At 38.4% G+C, this 17111-nt stretch overlaps 1 protein-coding gene across 1 annotated transcript; it reads right to left on the bottom strand.

The window, feature by feature from the left end:
- Nucleotides 1-1098: 1098 nt before the first annotated feature.
- LOC141106660 (purpurin-like) lies at nt 1099-16758 on the bottom strand. The gene is made up of 6 exons (XM_073597606.1): nt 16606-16758; nt 14853-14970; nt 10154-10290; nt 5359-5471; nt 3376-3588; nt 1099-1465 (listed from the first exon to the last, which is right to left on the bottom strand). Exons 2-6 carry the CDS (start codon nt 14967-14969, stop codon nt 1455-1457), a joined length of 591 nt encoding a protein of 196 aa, XP_073453707.1. The 5' UTR covers nt 14970; nt 16606-16758; the 3' UTR covers nt 1099-1454.
- Nucleotides 16759-17111: the final 353 nt, after the last annotated feature.

The following is a 17111-nucleotide window of genomic DNA, read 5'->3' as shown; positions in this document are numbered from 1 at the left end:
TTCCTTTTCTCAAGATTTGCAGACTAAGCAGTAGCCTAAGTTTTGATTTCTTGCCAAATTTCAGCAGCTAAGTCCTCATCTCTAATTTTTAACCTCTCCCCTTAGTCACAGGGAGCAGTGACACTTGGGGGTTTATTTACTAAAAGCAAATCCACTTTGCACTACAAGTGCACTTGGAAGTGCAGTCGCTGTAGATCTGAGGGAGACATGCAAGGGAAATAAAAAACAGCATTTTTTTTTACTAAACCTAGCAAAATATATTGCAGAACGTGCATATACAATCTCACCGTCTTAGCATGTCAAGACTTGTTATTCTCATGGGAGCACCCTTTTAGGCTAATAGAGGGGAGCCATGTAGAGACAGTTCCAGTGTAGGAAAAAAAAAACAGTAATGATTAGACTAAATGTTTGTTCCCCAAGAACACTTGTTTGGGAATGCAGTGCACTGCATCATAAACACTATTATCATACATTCTTCCTGGCTGGTTAGGAAGACTAATAAATAAAATGTATGGGCACCTGTACTCATTTCACATAAAACCAATAATTCTATGTAACCACAAGTACAATAAAAAATCTGTACATCATTATCAGCCCCCAGTACTATTGACAATGCTCCAGTCATAGGGGAACAACAATAAGAGCATGTGCCTAAAGGAGAGTGTTCATTATTTTATAGTTTTAGCAGGGACCTGAATGTCTGCTGGACAAACAACCAGCCAGTCCATAGATGGATTAAAATGAAGTCAATTCCTGCTGAAACGGCCAAAAAATTAGATCAGTCTATGGCCGGCCTAAATGTTATTATTCACTGGAGAGTTATCTCAGTTGTGTATTTATGTATGGCTGTACAAAGTTAAACAAAAGGCTCTTTCTTTCTGATTTGGATATGTGTGTACTGACAGGTGCTAGAATGATCACTTAAATGACCATTGCTAATTCTTCTTATAAGTACAGCAAATAGGAATTAAGTACTTTTCCAGCCAGATCTTGACCTCTTAATGCCCAAGTACTACAGCCTTATCATTACGCTAAAATGCCAAACCACCAAACTGTTTACTTTTGTACTGTTTTGGTATTACAATAATTTGCAACGGAGTAGTCAAATTTTTTAATAACACATTTTACTTGCGTACAATATGTACTGGAATAAATCCATAACAATTGGTCACAATGATACAAAAAATGTATTCTTGGTCAAGCTTCCCATTAAACTATCTATTTTACCAAAATCTGGTGACATATTAATACCTAAAAACAGAATGTTTAAAGGAAATGTTATGACATACAATTAAACAATAATTTGTATCTAAATAACCGTTAAACACATAATTGCACTCTGAAAAAAATCTTTGATATGTGAACAACTTTTGTATTTCATAAGTCATCCTGTCAAGACAGACCAGTTCTTTTTACCCCAGAGAGAAGGAAAACGTTCTTGACAATGATATGTTCTAGCAGGCTCCTGTAGACAATAAAAAGAAAAATTATTTTAAATTATGTTTTAATTGAAAAAGAAAAACATTAAAGTAGAAGATCAGGCTAACACTAAAATCTCTAAATTTACTTGCAGCCACAATCTAAGACTAACCTATCTAGCCCTGTAAAGTAAAAATTGCTGAACATACCTTTTCTGAAGCCGATCTGGTCTGGTCTCCAGTGGCGGAAGCTGTGTGCAGGGGCAGCCGACAACAGCTTGGGAATGCCTGGGAGGTGACATCACCCATAGAATCACTAAGGGGCTTCTGTTGTTGGCTGCCTCCTCTGCAACCACCTACACAGAGAGGCCACCACTTACAGCTCAGCGTGGGACCAAAGCAGCTTCAGAAAAGGCATGTATAGTGATGTTTGCTTTACATGGCCAGATAGGTTTGTCTTAGATTGCTTCACTTTAACACCAAAAATCATAAACTAGATAAAAATGCACCTTGGCGTACTTTTCCTGTCACCAGCTGACACTTTTGAGTAAACCAAACAACACAAATATGCCTCTAAGGATCCAGACTTTGTACTACTGTACTTTTATTGTTGTTATAATACATCATCATCTGTCTGAGATTAAGGCAGAATGGTGTTCTAGCTATATCCAGTTGTGCTCTTTCCCTAGTTTACTGCAGGAGATGTTGTAACTGGGGCCTCTAGACATCCACCAGGCCCTAGGCTTCTGGATAATTTGCCGTGTGGATGATTTGACTCTGGTAGGTACTGCCAAATATTATTCATTTTAGATAATAAAATTAGGTAGGGTACAGAGCAGGTATAACATGCAAACTGAAATAACCCATAACCCATTTCTTAGTACATGGCAAACTGGTTAACAAAAAGACAATTAAGGGTTTTCAGCTTGATAGCCTGGGACTTGGCATCTTCTGAGGGGTATTGAGATTGGCAGCAGAAGTAATTTTACAATAACATGCTCCATTTAACTTGTTAAAAATATGTTTATTGGTACTGTGGGAGGCAGATAGAAAAATGATTGACATAGACATTTTGTAATTAACTATGTTTCTTCCCTGTTTTTAAATCAACTCTAGTCTTAGGACTAGATTACAGGTTTCAAAGAAAAAAGTAATCTATCATGCATTCAAGTGCAGCAAGCAATAAGATTGATTATAAAATAATATACAGTACCTCATGTTGCAAAATATGCATACTTGACAGTTTGCCAAATAGGCTTTGTGCTCTTTTTTTCCATTGTCGAATTGTATCTGTTAATAGCCAGTACTTAAATGTTCTCCAGCCAATTGTGTGTGGGTCTTCCACCTACCCGGACAGCAGTGAGTGAATAGGCTAACATTTGTTAGCCAAGTACACATTGATGGCATATTATTTTGTAATTGTTCCTTATTATTAAGTTCAAATTAGTACTTAAATGATTAAGATGAGCGCTTTTAGGTGATGTAAATAATGTGTCATTTCTTATATAATAGTGATCCTATTAGCCTATTCCTTTGCTAAGAGGGAAACCCATTCTGTAAAACAAATGTGAGCTGCTTTGTGGTCTAAAGGACTCCTTTAATTATTCACAGAAAAGAAAAATAAACCCACCAGATCAAATCAGTGGCAAAGATCTGATAACCACAGATCACTGCAAATTCTGGAATAAATTCTATCATCATTATGTTGGAGATTTCTTCCCAACTACAGATGCTGGGGGCCACACACAGACCACAATTTAGGAGCAGACACGTTTTTAGAAAATTTAGTATTTGCTCAATTAATTGAAACAAGCAATATGACAACTCTTCAACTCTTTACACATACACAGAAATTCTAAAAAGGCTACAGTTCCCTTATGAAAGGATCATGGCTCCCAAATTTGGAGATGAACACTGCCCTCCTTAAGTTTTGCAGAATATGAAATTATTAGCATACCTGATTGAAGAACTGTCTGAAACTGTCCAGCCATACAGATCTCCTCCTGTTTTTGGCGTACAATCCTTGTAATAGCTGGAGAATATCCACGTGGATTGCGTGAGAATATGATGGAATACCCATCATTACATGTTCCATCTTCATGAAGTGTACGGCAAGCATAGGTGATTGCATAATTATCATAGTCAGTATCAATGACCCAGTAGTTGTCTCCTGCAGAAACGCAAACATTGCAAATCAGTTCTTACACTCCACTTTAAAAGTTAGTACAGAGGAATGTGGATATGTTGTCCATAGAAACCACAGTTCCCAGCAGTTATTTTCTCCCATAGATTGAAAATTCAGGTTGGTAATATTTTTCACATTGTTCCTCATTTTTAGAAAAATATCCTTACAGCATTAATTATACAGTCACACAAAAAAATTGCAAGCTTATTATAGGATCTGTTTTATAAAACTAAACACGTAAGCAGCGGTGTACCTAGCACATTTGTCACCTGGGGTGGATTATTCTTTAACGTCCTCCACCTTGCGTCCCCCTCTATACAGTCATTTTATTTTCAATTTATTAATAATAATGAAATTAAATCAATACTGCTACTAAGCACATTACAAAACAGAAAAGCTTTTCCTGCTGTGCTAAATTAAATAAAATGCAAGGGTTTAAAGAGGTGAAAAATGGGGATAATAACGGCACAGGGCTACGACAATAGTAATATAGTGCTCTATAGCAATATGGTGCGGCAGTGACTTGGCAGCACCCCTTAAAAATTACTTTCACTGTGCTGACTCAGCTTAGCTGCAGCATTAGCACCCATGTGTTGTCTGAATTTCTGCCATTGCCTCAGCTCTGCAGAACGCACCTGTGTTACAGGCCATGTAACAGCATCCTCATTGTTTTTTTTGTTTTTTTGTTTTTTTTTTCCTCTGTGGACTACAGGTTGGGTGGATTGATAGGTTAACAACTTTGTATAGTCATGCCAGAAACCAAAGGTCAGAACTATGCAGAGACACACCGTTGTGTTGGAAACATACTAGTCTGCCCAACGTACAGCTGTAACTCCTTAAATTTATCAGTCTATCTGGCCCTGGTAGTGTATACGTATGAACTTCAATAGCAAGGGAGTACCCCATAAGTGGCAGTATCTGGAGAAAGACCACCCACCCACCACCCCATGGTGTATCACTGCATGTAAATACAAAATCCTACAATATCTGTAACAAAAATGACACTGGTTAAAGAGTTCCTCAAAATGGTCCATATACAGGCAGTCCCGGGTTACAAACAAGATAGGGTCTGTAGGTTTGTTCTTAAGTTGAATTTGTAGTCAGAAGTGTAGCTCCAGTCAAAAAAATTTTTTTTAAGCTTTTTGGATAGCATAGGGAAGGGTTAACACCCCTGTAACATTTGTTTTGCTATCTTTGTCCTTGTTCAGAAGATTTCACCTCACTTTCTGGGACTATAACAGTTGGATTTTGAAAATTTTGGGCTGTTGTGAAAACAAGTAATGGTGATAAACCATCAGTGGAGACACCTTTTTCCCATGATAACTCTTACAAGAGTAAATTTCCCTTTCCTAGGGGTAGATTTCCTCTCACTTCCTGTTGTCTATCTCCGTTTGTAGGAGTTGTTTTTAAGTCAGATGTTTGTAACCCAGGGACCGCCTGTATATGGAACATTCCAGTGGCAGTGATATTTTGTCATGTTTCAGCAAACCTTTTATCCTTTGTACAGAAACTGGGGCAAACTAAATGTATTGCTCATAGCAACTATCTAGATGATTGTTATTCATTCCTACCCTGGAAAAAAATGCAATCTGATCGGTTGCTGTGGATAGTATCATAATTTCCGTTCATCCAAGTAAACCTAGTGATGTGCCCATATAGCTTTTGTTGGTAAGAAATTGTTTGATCACAGATCCTCTTACATAAATGCATAAAGATGTACAACATATAAGTTTAGGCTAGTTAAACTCAGCTTACCTCCACTTGATAAGTAGCTAGCCAAACCTTGGTAAGTCATGTACATTTTAGCTGGTGTGGTTGGGTCTGGTACTGAGTACTGAGCAGCCATATCTGCACAAATCAGCCAGAACCTGTAAAAGAATTGTACCCTTAATTACTGCAAAATAGTAATTGTTTATTATATCAGACAAAAAAAGTGATTTAACAAGCAGTGTATTCCCTAATGAGCACTGTTTTATCTACTGGTGCAGTAAATAAAAACCTGCCCTGATAAACATAAACTACAATTATTGTTAATTGCCTGGCTATCTCTGCATCTAGTATTTTCTGCTTAACTGATCTAGAACAAGCATGTAGCAAGTTAAGTGACAGGAAACACCTGATCTGTGTTCTTGTTTAAGCTTAGTGACCAAAACGTGATAAAATCAGTGACAACCAATCAGAATGATTGGTAAGCAACTAACATAGGGCAATATAGAATGACTTTAAGAAATACTTAATAGTAACCTATAGCAGTCAGTGATATTTTACCATTTTAGATGTGTTGGAACAGTGAAAGGCAAAAGCTTATCCATTTTTGTGTATTTACATTTTTAATCTTGTTTATAGGGATGAGGTTTAGGTTCCTGCCCCCATGGATTAAAGATTTACAGTCCTGGTGAATTATATGCAGGTTCCCCTGGAAGAATGTTTTCAAACCATAATGCACTGCATGGTCTTTAAACTATGGCCAGCAGTAAAAGGAGCAGGCTCAGAGCACCTACAGTGGGGCAAAAAAGTATTTAGTCAGCCACCAATTGTCCAAGTTCTCCCACTTAAAAAGATGAGAGAGGCCTGTAATTGTCATCATAGGTATACCTCAACTATGAGAGACAAAATGTGGAAACAAATCCAGACAATCACATTGTCTGATTTTTGAAAGAATTTAAAATTATGGTGGAAAATAAGTATTTGGTCAATATCAAAAGTTCATCTCAATACTTTGTTATATATCCTTTGTTGGCAATGACAGAGGTCAAACGTTTTCTGTAAGTCTTCTCAAGGTATGTTGGCCCATTCCTCCATACAGATCTCCTCTATAGCAGTGATGTTTTGGGGCTGTCGCTGGGCAACACGGACTTTCAACTCCCTCCAAAGGTTTTCTATGGGGTTGAGATCTGGAGACTGGCTAGGCCACTCCAGGACCTTGAAATGCTTCTTACGAAGCCACTCCTTTATTGCCCGGGCAGTGTGTTTGGCATCATTGTCAGGCTGAAAGACCCAGCCATGTTTCATCTTCAATGCCCTTGCTAATGGGAGGAGGTTTGCACTCAAATCCCACAATACATGGCCCCATTCATTCTTTCATGTACACGGATCAGTCGTCCTGTTCCCTTTGCAGAGAAACAGCCCCAAAGCATGATGTTGCCACCCCCATGCTTCACAGTAGGTATGGTGTTCTTTGGTTGCAACTCAGCATTCTCTCTCCTCCAAACACAACAAGTTGTGTTTCTACCAAACAGTTCTACTTTGGTTTCATCTGACCATATGACATTCTCCCAGTCCTCTTCTGGGTCATCCAAATGCTCTCTAGCAAACCTCATAAGGGCCCGGACATGTACTGGCTTAAGAAGGGGGACACGTCTGGCACTGCAGGATCTGAGTTCCTGGTGGCATAGTGTGTTACAGATGGTAGCCTTTGTTACGTTGGTCCCAGCTCTCTGCAGGTCATTCACTAGGTCCCCCGTGTGGTTCTGGGATTTTTGCTCACCATTCTGGTGATCATTTTGACCCAACGGGGTGAGATCTGGCGTGGAGCCCCAGATCAAGGGAGATTATCAGTGATCTTGTATGTCTTCCATTTTCTAATTATTGCTCCCACAGTTGATTTTTTTCACACCAAGCTGCTTGTCTATTGCAGATTCAGTCTTCCCAGCCTGGTGCAGGTCTACAATTTTGTTTCTGGTGTCCTTCGACAGCTCTTTGGTCTTCACCATAGTGGAGTTTGGAGTGTGACTGTTTGAGGTTGTGGACAGGTGTCTTTTATACTGATAACAAGTTCAAACATGTGCCATTAATACAGGTAATGAGTGGAGGACAGAGGAGCCTCTTAAAGAAGATACAGGTCTGTGAGAGCCAGAAATCTTGCTTGTTTGTAGGTGACCAAATACTTATTTTCCACCATAATTTGCAAATAAATTCTTTCAAAAATCAGACAATGTGATTGTCTGGATGTGTTTCTACATTTTGTCTCTCATAGTTGAGGTGTACAAATGATGACAATTACAGGCCTCTCATCTTTTTAAGTGGAAGAACTTGCACAATTAGTGGCTAACTAAATACTTTTTTGCCCCACTGTACATCACAAGTTGTTGCATGTAATTTGTAAACTGCTGCATGGAAAGCTGGCAAACTGCACATGGAGAGATTAGGGTCAGTTAGGAAAAGTTTCTTTATTTCTAAATGCTAGCTCTTTTAACAATCAACCCCTTTGTTACTATTGTTGTTGTTATTATTGGGGGTTTTTTTGTCTTTCTATTTTGTGGTTAATGTGAGGTCAGCGGTCACTTTTAGGTGCGGTTCCCTTCAAAAATAAAACTTGGAGCTTTTATTTGAGGGCATGATATTTTTTAGAGTTTTTATTTATTTTGGGATTAACTTCTAGAAATGTGCCATCTCCCACCTGACCCACTCCCTTCATTGCCATTAGATTCAGGCTCCATGGCATGTGTCAAGGTGGAGAGCAGGGGAAGATCAGCAAACATCAATCCGCTGATCTCTCCTGGGTAGTATTAAACTAGAAGTGATATTAGGTGTCTAATATCTAAAAGATTTAAAAACAGACTGCTTATTAAAATAAAAAAGCAAAAAAAAAAAAGTAAAAGCTCCTGTGTATATGTACATGCACATATAAACACAAACACCCATCAGGTGTGGACATGAAAAGGACAATTGCACCACACATATTAAGTAATGTCATACACTCCAAAGTGAGAACAATAATTCTAAGGCCCTCATTCACTGTTAACTCTAAACTGAAAGCTGTAAGCTGTGTTTTTACACTTTTAAAGCTTTGCCTATGGACAATTTGAGGTACCATAAGATTTTGGAGTTTTATGGTGCATGAAATTTTGAAGCACAATATATTTGGTATCTATTTACTGAACAAAATCTCTGCTTTTATATTTTACCAGAAAAACTGTTTAAGTTTACTCTTTACTGAAAATACAGGTTTGATAAACAAAAGCGCAATTACTTTGTGACATAAAAAAAATGCAATTGCCACCATTTTCTTCCACAAGGTTTTGTTTATAGAAAAATATAATAGTTTAAAGTAATCTTAAATAGTTTAAAGTAAACTCTGACAGCAAAAGGATTAGGTGTTTGCATTCAAAGCCACATGAAAAGACCCTCTCCCTCACTGTACCAGTGTTTTTTTTTACAGTATTGGGCCTAAAAATTGGCAGAATTTAACTACAAGGCCAGCTCTTGTTAGAAACCCAAAGTTTGGGTTCACCAAGTTTCAAAAAAGATTTACCAAGCCCTTGACAAAGTAAACCCGGCAGACTCGCCCATCACTACTCTTTTAACGCGTCATATTTGGTTTGTGGTATATCTTTATTACATGTTTAAATTAAAGGCTGCCACTGATGAATTTCTTTAATTTCCTAACTTATCAGCTGCTATAGCCATTATGCGGGGGTTTCTTCTACCTAGTGAAAGTGATATGTATTCATGTGTATGTGTATTCATTCAGTTTACATAATAGAAATGTGGCTGAATCAGGAAAGCCCTAGCCTTTCTCAAAAGACCGGTTGTGCTCATCCTCAAACCAGTGAAGCTCTGCTGACCTGGCAATCACATATTTTCTGACAATGAAGCGGGGCATCTACAGGTAACACTGCTCATTTTCTCCACAGAAAACAGAACCATTTGTGGAAAATCTTTGTGTGTTGTTAAAGTCTTATGGACCAGTTCTTACTCATACCTTGCAGGCAATGGTTGAATCAAGTTTGAATGACCCATATTTATTCACCGTAATGCTCCGTTTCAATTGCATCAATGTTATGGACCAGTTCTTACTCATACCTTGCAGGCAATGGTTGAATCAAGTTTGAATGACCCATATTTAATCACCATAATGCTCTGTGTCAAATAGGTCCACAATCAATGCCTAGGAACTAATATGCAATGTGAGAATCAAGCATGACAGCTTCCATCTTAAGTGTTTCTCACTGGTATTTTCTTTTGTTACAGATGATGTTATGAATTTCTGGTTTGCTTTCCACTGGGTTGTTCAAACTTACCTAAAACTGTTTATGAAACATGGCATGTAGTAATACACAATATGTGCCCACTTATCTCTCAATTTCAGTCAAACTAGGAGCAGATTTACCCTTTTAAAAAGTCAATTGAGCAAATGTAGCTGAAAAAAAACTACATTTTAAAGGTGAACAAGGCTTCTAACATTTAATACACTATTGCAAAAATATTATTATTAAAATAGTATTCAATGTGTAAGATTTTCCCTCACATCCTGTCTTGGAGACACATCAGGATGTGAAAGGAAAACCTTGGAACACACAGTTTTGTTGGAAGATTTTTTCCTTCTTATGTACCTTTTGACAACTGTAAAACAAGGTTTTTCTCTCCTGATCCAGGAACAAAAGTTACCAGGCTAGAATATGAGGGAATCTCTAAAGCAATAATAACCAGAAGAGTTCCAACTGTTCCATGCTTTAACGAAAAAAAAAGTTTTGCTTGAAGTTCCAATACAATGTTAAAAAAAAACAAAAACATTCCAATATGCAGCCCAAATATCAGCATTACTTACCCAAAAAGTTTAACTCTGCCTTTGGATGATGCAGTCATTGTACCGTCCCCATCTAATGTGTATTCAGCAGAGATATTATCTTGCAGGAACAGGCCTTCAGGGTCCTTTTTGCTAACAGCATACCATTTTCCTGCATACTAGTGAAAAGTATTGAAAGTGTTAATAGCTACCCTTAATGTTTGAATACATAAGCACTTGAACAAAGAAATTGTGAACTCCACCATTGTGTTATTATGCGAAGAATTTTTTTTTCTTTACACATTAACAGCATATTGCAGTGGTGGCCGGTGGTATTTTTTTTGGGGGGGGCAGCAAACACAGCGCACAGCTAGGCACCCCCCCGGTTGGGTCACCCGCACCCCCCTCCCCACCCCAGTCAGGCAGCCGGCTAGCTTCCCCTGCGTCTCCTCTTTCTTCCTCCCGGTGGCCAGCGTAGCTTCTCAGCCAATCCTTGGTTTCCCCCAATCAATCCTGATTGGAGGAGAATTAGCGTGACAATAGCAAATATTCATTCGCTAGTGACAAACAACTGGGTGGGCTCGAGCCCACCCTATTTTGAAGCCTATTAGAGATTCTGGCTCTAATCATGTGCTTAAAAAAAAAAAAAAAAAAAAAAACCCCATTGGAATCCATGCATCCAGCACTCTGCATATAGATTAGGGGCCAGGCGCATGGATGGGGGGCGGGGGGGTGGTGCCTGTGCTCCCCTTGTGGATGGGCCGCCACTTAAACCTGCCTTGGAAAAATGCCATATACACTATTCTGTATAACTGAAGGCATAAAAAATGGCAGTCCTAGGCTTTAAACAATATTGGCTGGTTTGTTTCCCACATATTTTTCTGCAGCAGACTTCATCTGCCTTGTATTAGCATGTACTGTAGTTATCCACTTCAAGATGGGCTATTTGTTTGCTGTTTAGCACTGCATTGCTTTAACTGGTAATTGTAATTATTTTTTCACACAAATAGAGCTCTCTTTTGGTAGTATTTGATCACCATTGGGTTTTTTTATTTTTGTGATATAAACAAAAAAAGACAATTTTTAAAGAAAATTATTTCTTACTTTCTGTTATAAAACATATCGAAATGAAAAAAAATTAAAAATATTTAATTTCTTCATAAATTTTGGCCAAAATGTACTCTGCTTGCACGTCTTTGATAAAAAAATAAATCCCAATAAGTGTATATTGACTAGTTTGCATGAAAGTTATAGCATTTAAAGACTATGGTACATATGTTGGAATTTGTATTTATTTATTTATTTTTATATTACTAATGGCGGTGATCATTGACTTATTATGGGACTGTGATAGTGCGGCAGAAATCTGACGCTAACCGACGCTGGCGGGGGGGACTGACTAACTGCCACTGACATCACCAGTGACACCAATATAGTGATCAGTACTAATAATATGCACTGTCACTGTACTAATGACACTGGCTGGGAAGGGGTTAATATCTAGGGTGATCAAGGGGTTAAATGTGTGCCTAACAACAATGTTTACTGTGTGTAGTGTGTGCTGCTTTTACTATGCAATGTGCAGGTTTTTACTCCCTGCCATTCGCTCAGTCGATCGTCAGGTTCCAACCATAAATCATTGCCCAGGACCCACTGAATGGCCTAAGCTGTAACAAATGGCAAAATTGCTGGGGCAATAGGTGCATGCTCACGCACCCCTACCCGGAAATGCAAAATCATGTGCATGATCCAGCGCAATGGGGCTGCCCTGCCGCAGTATAACTGTGGTGGGCGGTCCTGAAGTGGGTATCCTCCTCTGTGTATAATTGCTCCTGTAAGTGACAGCTTAACTACTATGGTTACAGTTACATACAGCAATACAAATATTTCCTATCATGGCAGGTTAGTGTTTTGCCTTTAGGCTAGGTTCACACTGTTGCCGTTTCCCTGCGGATGCATTTGGGTTGGCACAATAGGTTATTCATGTAAATAGCCTGCTATACCTACAGAAAATAAAGGCAAAAGGTCCATGTACTGTACCTTTTCCTAAATTGCAGCCGCAGGAAAACCACATGCTACGCATTTCCCAGCATTGGGAAATGCGCTGCGGTTTCCTGTTCATGGAGTACCATTAAGAATTTTAAATATGTGAATAAATAAAGAAGGGCAAATGTATACGAGTAAATAAAAACAGTATTATGTACCCTTAAAAGAGCTAAGGTAAAGTGCAAGGAAAAGCTGCTCAGTTCATTGTTCAAATATATAAAATCAGAAAAATGTAATGAGCGAGGGACAGAAATAAGGTGAATGAAAGAATACCAAGTAGGCATAAAAAAACAAACTAAGGTCAGTGTGGACAGGCTTGATTATGTTTTAGAATGGTTTTTCTTCAAAGTATATGGCAAAGTAAATATTCATAATTTATCTCAAACTGATGTCAAAAGCCCACTGTGTTTACCCATACACCAATCAGCCATAACATTGATATCACTGACCGGTAAAGTGAGTAATCTTTACAAAAATTGATTAACTCATTACAATGGTATCTGAAAGTCGGTGGGATAGATTAGGCATCAAGTAAACATGTTGCCCATGAGGTTGATGTGTTAAAAGCAGGAAAAAATTGCGTTCACAATTTGTTGTGTATGGGGCTGCGTAGTCTCTGACCAATCAGGGTGCCCATGCTGATACATGTCCACAGCCAAAAGAAGCTACAATGGGCACATGAGCACTAGAACTGGACCATGAAGCAATGGAATAAGGTGGCCTGGTCTGATGAATCGTGTTTTCTCTTACATCATGCAGATGGCTGGGTGTGTGTGCTGCTTACTTGGGGATGAGAGGGTACCAGGAGCTAGTATGGGAAGAAGGCAAGCCGGCAGAGGCAGTGTGATACTTTGGGCAATGTTCTGAGGGAAACCTTGGTCCTGCCATTCATGTGGATGTTACATTGACATGTACCAACTACATAAAGAACATAATTTAATGTAAATGGTATTTCCTGATGGCAGTGACCTCTTTTAGCAGGATATTGAGCTCTGCCACACTGCATACATGGTTCAAGAATGCCCCTTTCTGTGGGGGTCCCTCAAGGCTCGGTTCTTGGACCCCTTCTCTTCTCTATCTACACCTCCTCCCTTGGTCACCTAATAACTGCCCATGGCTTCCAATACCACTTATACGCTGATGACACCCAAATCTATCTGTCTACTCCTCACCTCACTCCTTCAGTCTCCTCTCGCATTACTAACTTACTAACTGACATATCAGCATGGATGTCGCACCACTTCCTTAAACTAAATCTCTCTAAAACTGAGCTATTAATATTCCCCCCCGCCCGTGCCCCCCTCCATGACTTTTCCATCAAAATCAACAATGCAACCATCAGTCCCTCCCCTCACGCCAGGGTACTAGGTGTAATCCTAGATTCTGACTTGTCATTTCAGCCTCAAATCCAATCGCTGTCAAAAGTTTGTAGAATTCACCTCCGTAACATCTCTAAAATTCGCCCTTTTTTAACAAATGAAACCACCAAGCTCCTCATTCACTCCCTTGTTATCTCTCGCCTTGACTATTGCAACTCCCTTCTCATTGGCCTACCGCTCCATAGGCTATCCCCTCTTCAGTCTATCATGAATGCTGCTGCCAGACTTATCCACCTTACCAACCGCTCAGTGTCTGCCAACCCTCTACTTCAATCCCTACACTGGCTCCCAATCACCCAGCGAATTAAATTCAAAATTCTAACCACAACATACAAAGCCATTCACAACTCTGCCCCAAGCTACATCACTAATCTTGTCTCCAAATATCACCCAAATCGACCTCTCCGCTCTTCTCAAGACCTCCTGCTTTCAAGCTCTCTCATCTCCTCCTCCCATGCTCGTCTCCAGGATTTCTCCAGAGCCTCTCCCATCCTCTGGAACTCGCTACCTCCATCTATCCGGCTATCCCCTACTCTTGCTACCTTCAGGCAATCACTGAAAACTCATCTCTTCAGGAAAGCTTATCACGTCTCCAACTAATCTCCTACCACTTCCACCAGCTCATTCCCCACAGTTACAACCTTTTGTACCACCTGCCCCACCCTATTAGATTGTAAGCTCTTCTGAGCAGGGCCCTCTTAATCCTATTGTATTGTATTGTATTATAACTGTATTGTTTCCCTTTTATATTGTAAAGCGCTGCGTAAACTGTTGGCGCTATATAAATCCTGAATAATAATAATAATAATAATAAAAAGTTTAAGGAACACACCGAGTCCCAGATGATTACTTGGCCTCCAAATTCCGATCCATGGAGGCCCCACCAGTAATATGGCATAATACTGTACCAGTATTATGCGTGACTGCTATATAGAAGTTTAGACTTTTATCCTTGATTGAGTGTAGTGGCTGAAATTTTTCAGCTCACAAATAGATACATATTCGAATGCTATACAGAGATTAACCCACTGGGGCTTCCATGACCATCTATCGCTCTACTCAAACCATCCCCGGTCTATAAACAGGTATACAGATATGGGTGCTCAAATACAGAGATTTAACCAATGGATTTACTAAGATACAAAAGGCATCATTGGGTGATTTAATGCAAACATCTAAAAACATATGCAATCAGTGGACTGGCGCTTTAAGGATGATGGCAGATAACATTACCAGCATATCTTTAATAAATCACTTCTTATTTGTATTTAGTACATCATCTCATAATGACCTTACTTTTAAAATTAACAACTTACCCTTTTCAAATCAAAGTCATCCTTCACTTTAAAATTATCTACCACGCAGGTCTGGGCTCTACAATGCTCAAAAATGGTAATAAGTGCAGCAAGGAAGAAATACTTGAAAGACTTCATTCTAGAGAAAAATAGAAAGTTTTCATAAGATAAAGCAGGTATTATATGTAGCACGTAAGTTTGCTTTTGACTTAACAAACTGTAACTATTATCATTTAGATTGCATACATACTGTAGGTAACATTTTAAATAGGAGTTTATATCAAATCTTTTATTTAGGTTACCAAAATCAAAAGACTTCAGTACTTATGTCTTTTTTCCCTCTCTTCCCTTTATATGTTTTCTATAAGAATTTACTCTCTTCCATAACAGTAAAATGTATAAAAAACATATCTAAAATACAAGCAATAAGTATAGTATGTTTTTACAACTGCATGACATTACTACTATTATGCTTCTATTACCCAATGCATTTTGTTGTGTTGCAAAATACAGTGCAAAAGTTGTGAAAATAAAGAACCCTTATTATGTAGTAAAGCAATAAAATGATAATTGACTTGAGAAAGGTCTAGTGCTAATGAAAACATTACTTCTATTATATGTTATCAAGATAAAGAACAAAATCAGAGCTTTATCTGTTATCGGCTACCAAATGATATATTAGTGCTGGCCGCCGGAGTATTTGATGCAGATCACATGAAGTATGTGTACCGCTGGTGGTAAGCTCCGGTAAAAAAAAGGTGGTACTATAGACCAATGTTTCTCAGCTCCAGTCCTCAAGTACCCCCAACAGGTCATGTTTTCAGGCCTACCATTATTTTGCACAGGTGATTTGATCAATTTCACTGCCTTAGTAATTACCACAGCCGTTTTATCTAAAAGAAACCTAAAAACATGACCTGTTGGGGACTTGAGGTTTGGAGCTGAGAAACCTTGCCATAGACAATTGTTTTATTTCTTGTATAGAGAATGCTGTTTGTGTATATAGGATACCTCCAATTCTCCAATATTATTAATCCAATGCAATGTCTTGGTTTCAATACCTATTTTAAGATGTAAATAGACTACTAAATATGTAGAGAACACCAACGTTATAGTTTACTTATCTTCCTGAATAAGATTGAAGTGTTAGCTTAATCATCCAATCATGTGCAAGCAAAATTAGCTTTTGTTTTAATTTCCCCACCACATGATTGGGTATTCAAAATCAACATAGCAACACCATTACCATTAAGGGAAGGGAACATCCTCTACTCCTTTAATAAACTAACCCCAACAACGGCATATGATTAATGTGTTCTTTGTTCCTTTTGTTCAGTTTCTACTAAAAGGTACATAATACCTTTGTGAAGCAGGAACATTTGGCCACATACTGATGATCAATATCATTTTCAATGCAAAATAATTATAGACTTTACATTGTCTTTCTCTCATGGGATTCTCCTATGCTCCTATGTGTCTAATGTTGATGTTCCAAGAAATCTATGTAAATAATTGAACCCCTTTTTAATTTATTTGATTTGATTTGATTTGATTAGTATTCAAAGCAGTTTAAACCATAAACTTGACTTTCATTTCCAGACCGGTAGTCCCCATGTAACAGACACATATCAATAGTTAGAAAGCTCTAGCCTACCTAAATGTAGACTTTGATTTAATTCTTAGTACAATCGTGCCATTTACAATCAGTCAGAAATATAAAACCATTCTAACAAATGTAATGTTTAAACTAAAACTTTCAGCAGAAACAACTTACCTGACTCTTCTCTGTTGTAAACCAGTGTTAAATGGGCTCCCTACAGAATCAAATGAGCATCTCTTTCTGCTTATTTAAGTATTTCTGCTTTAAATAATAAGCCCACAGACTACCTAAGTGGTTATTTTGGTCCATAGAGGACAGTAAGAGGCTTACGTTTGTTAATCCATTACATAAAATCTGTGTGTAATCCTTTTTTCTGATGTGTGCTCGTCTAATTGTGAAAGAAAACAGAGTTGAAAAGGATGAGGAAAGACCATGCTTACTCATGCTGCACATGGCTTATCTGTCCATGTGGATGGACAAAGAGCTAATGGTCACAAGGCCTGGGCTTCACAATGGCCTGGCAAGTGGATTTCATTTTACTAAATGTCATGTTTGCATAAGAGTGAGTGTTCATTAGAAGAAAGGACGAGCATAGGAAATCGAAGATCATGATTAAGAATTCAACTGTGCTTTCTGAATTCTAAATGCTTTGCTAGTGTGTGTTTTACAATGATGATATT

Source organism: Aquarana catesbeiana, linkage group LG01 (genome assembly GCF_042186555.1).
Source record: "Aquarana catesbeiana isolate 2022-GZ linkage group LG01, ASM4218655v1, whole genome shotgun sequence".
In the NCBI taxonomy this organism is placed as follows: domain Eukaryota; kingdom Metazoa; phylum Chordata; class Amphibia; order Anura; family Ranidae; genus Aquarana; species Aquarana catesbeiana.
Note: the sequence above shows the minus strand (reverse complement) of the source record. Positions and strands in the feature narration are given on the sequence as shown.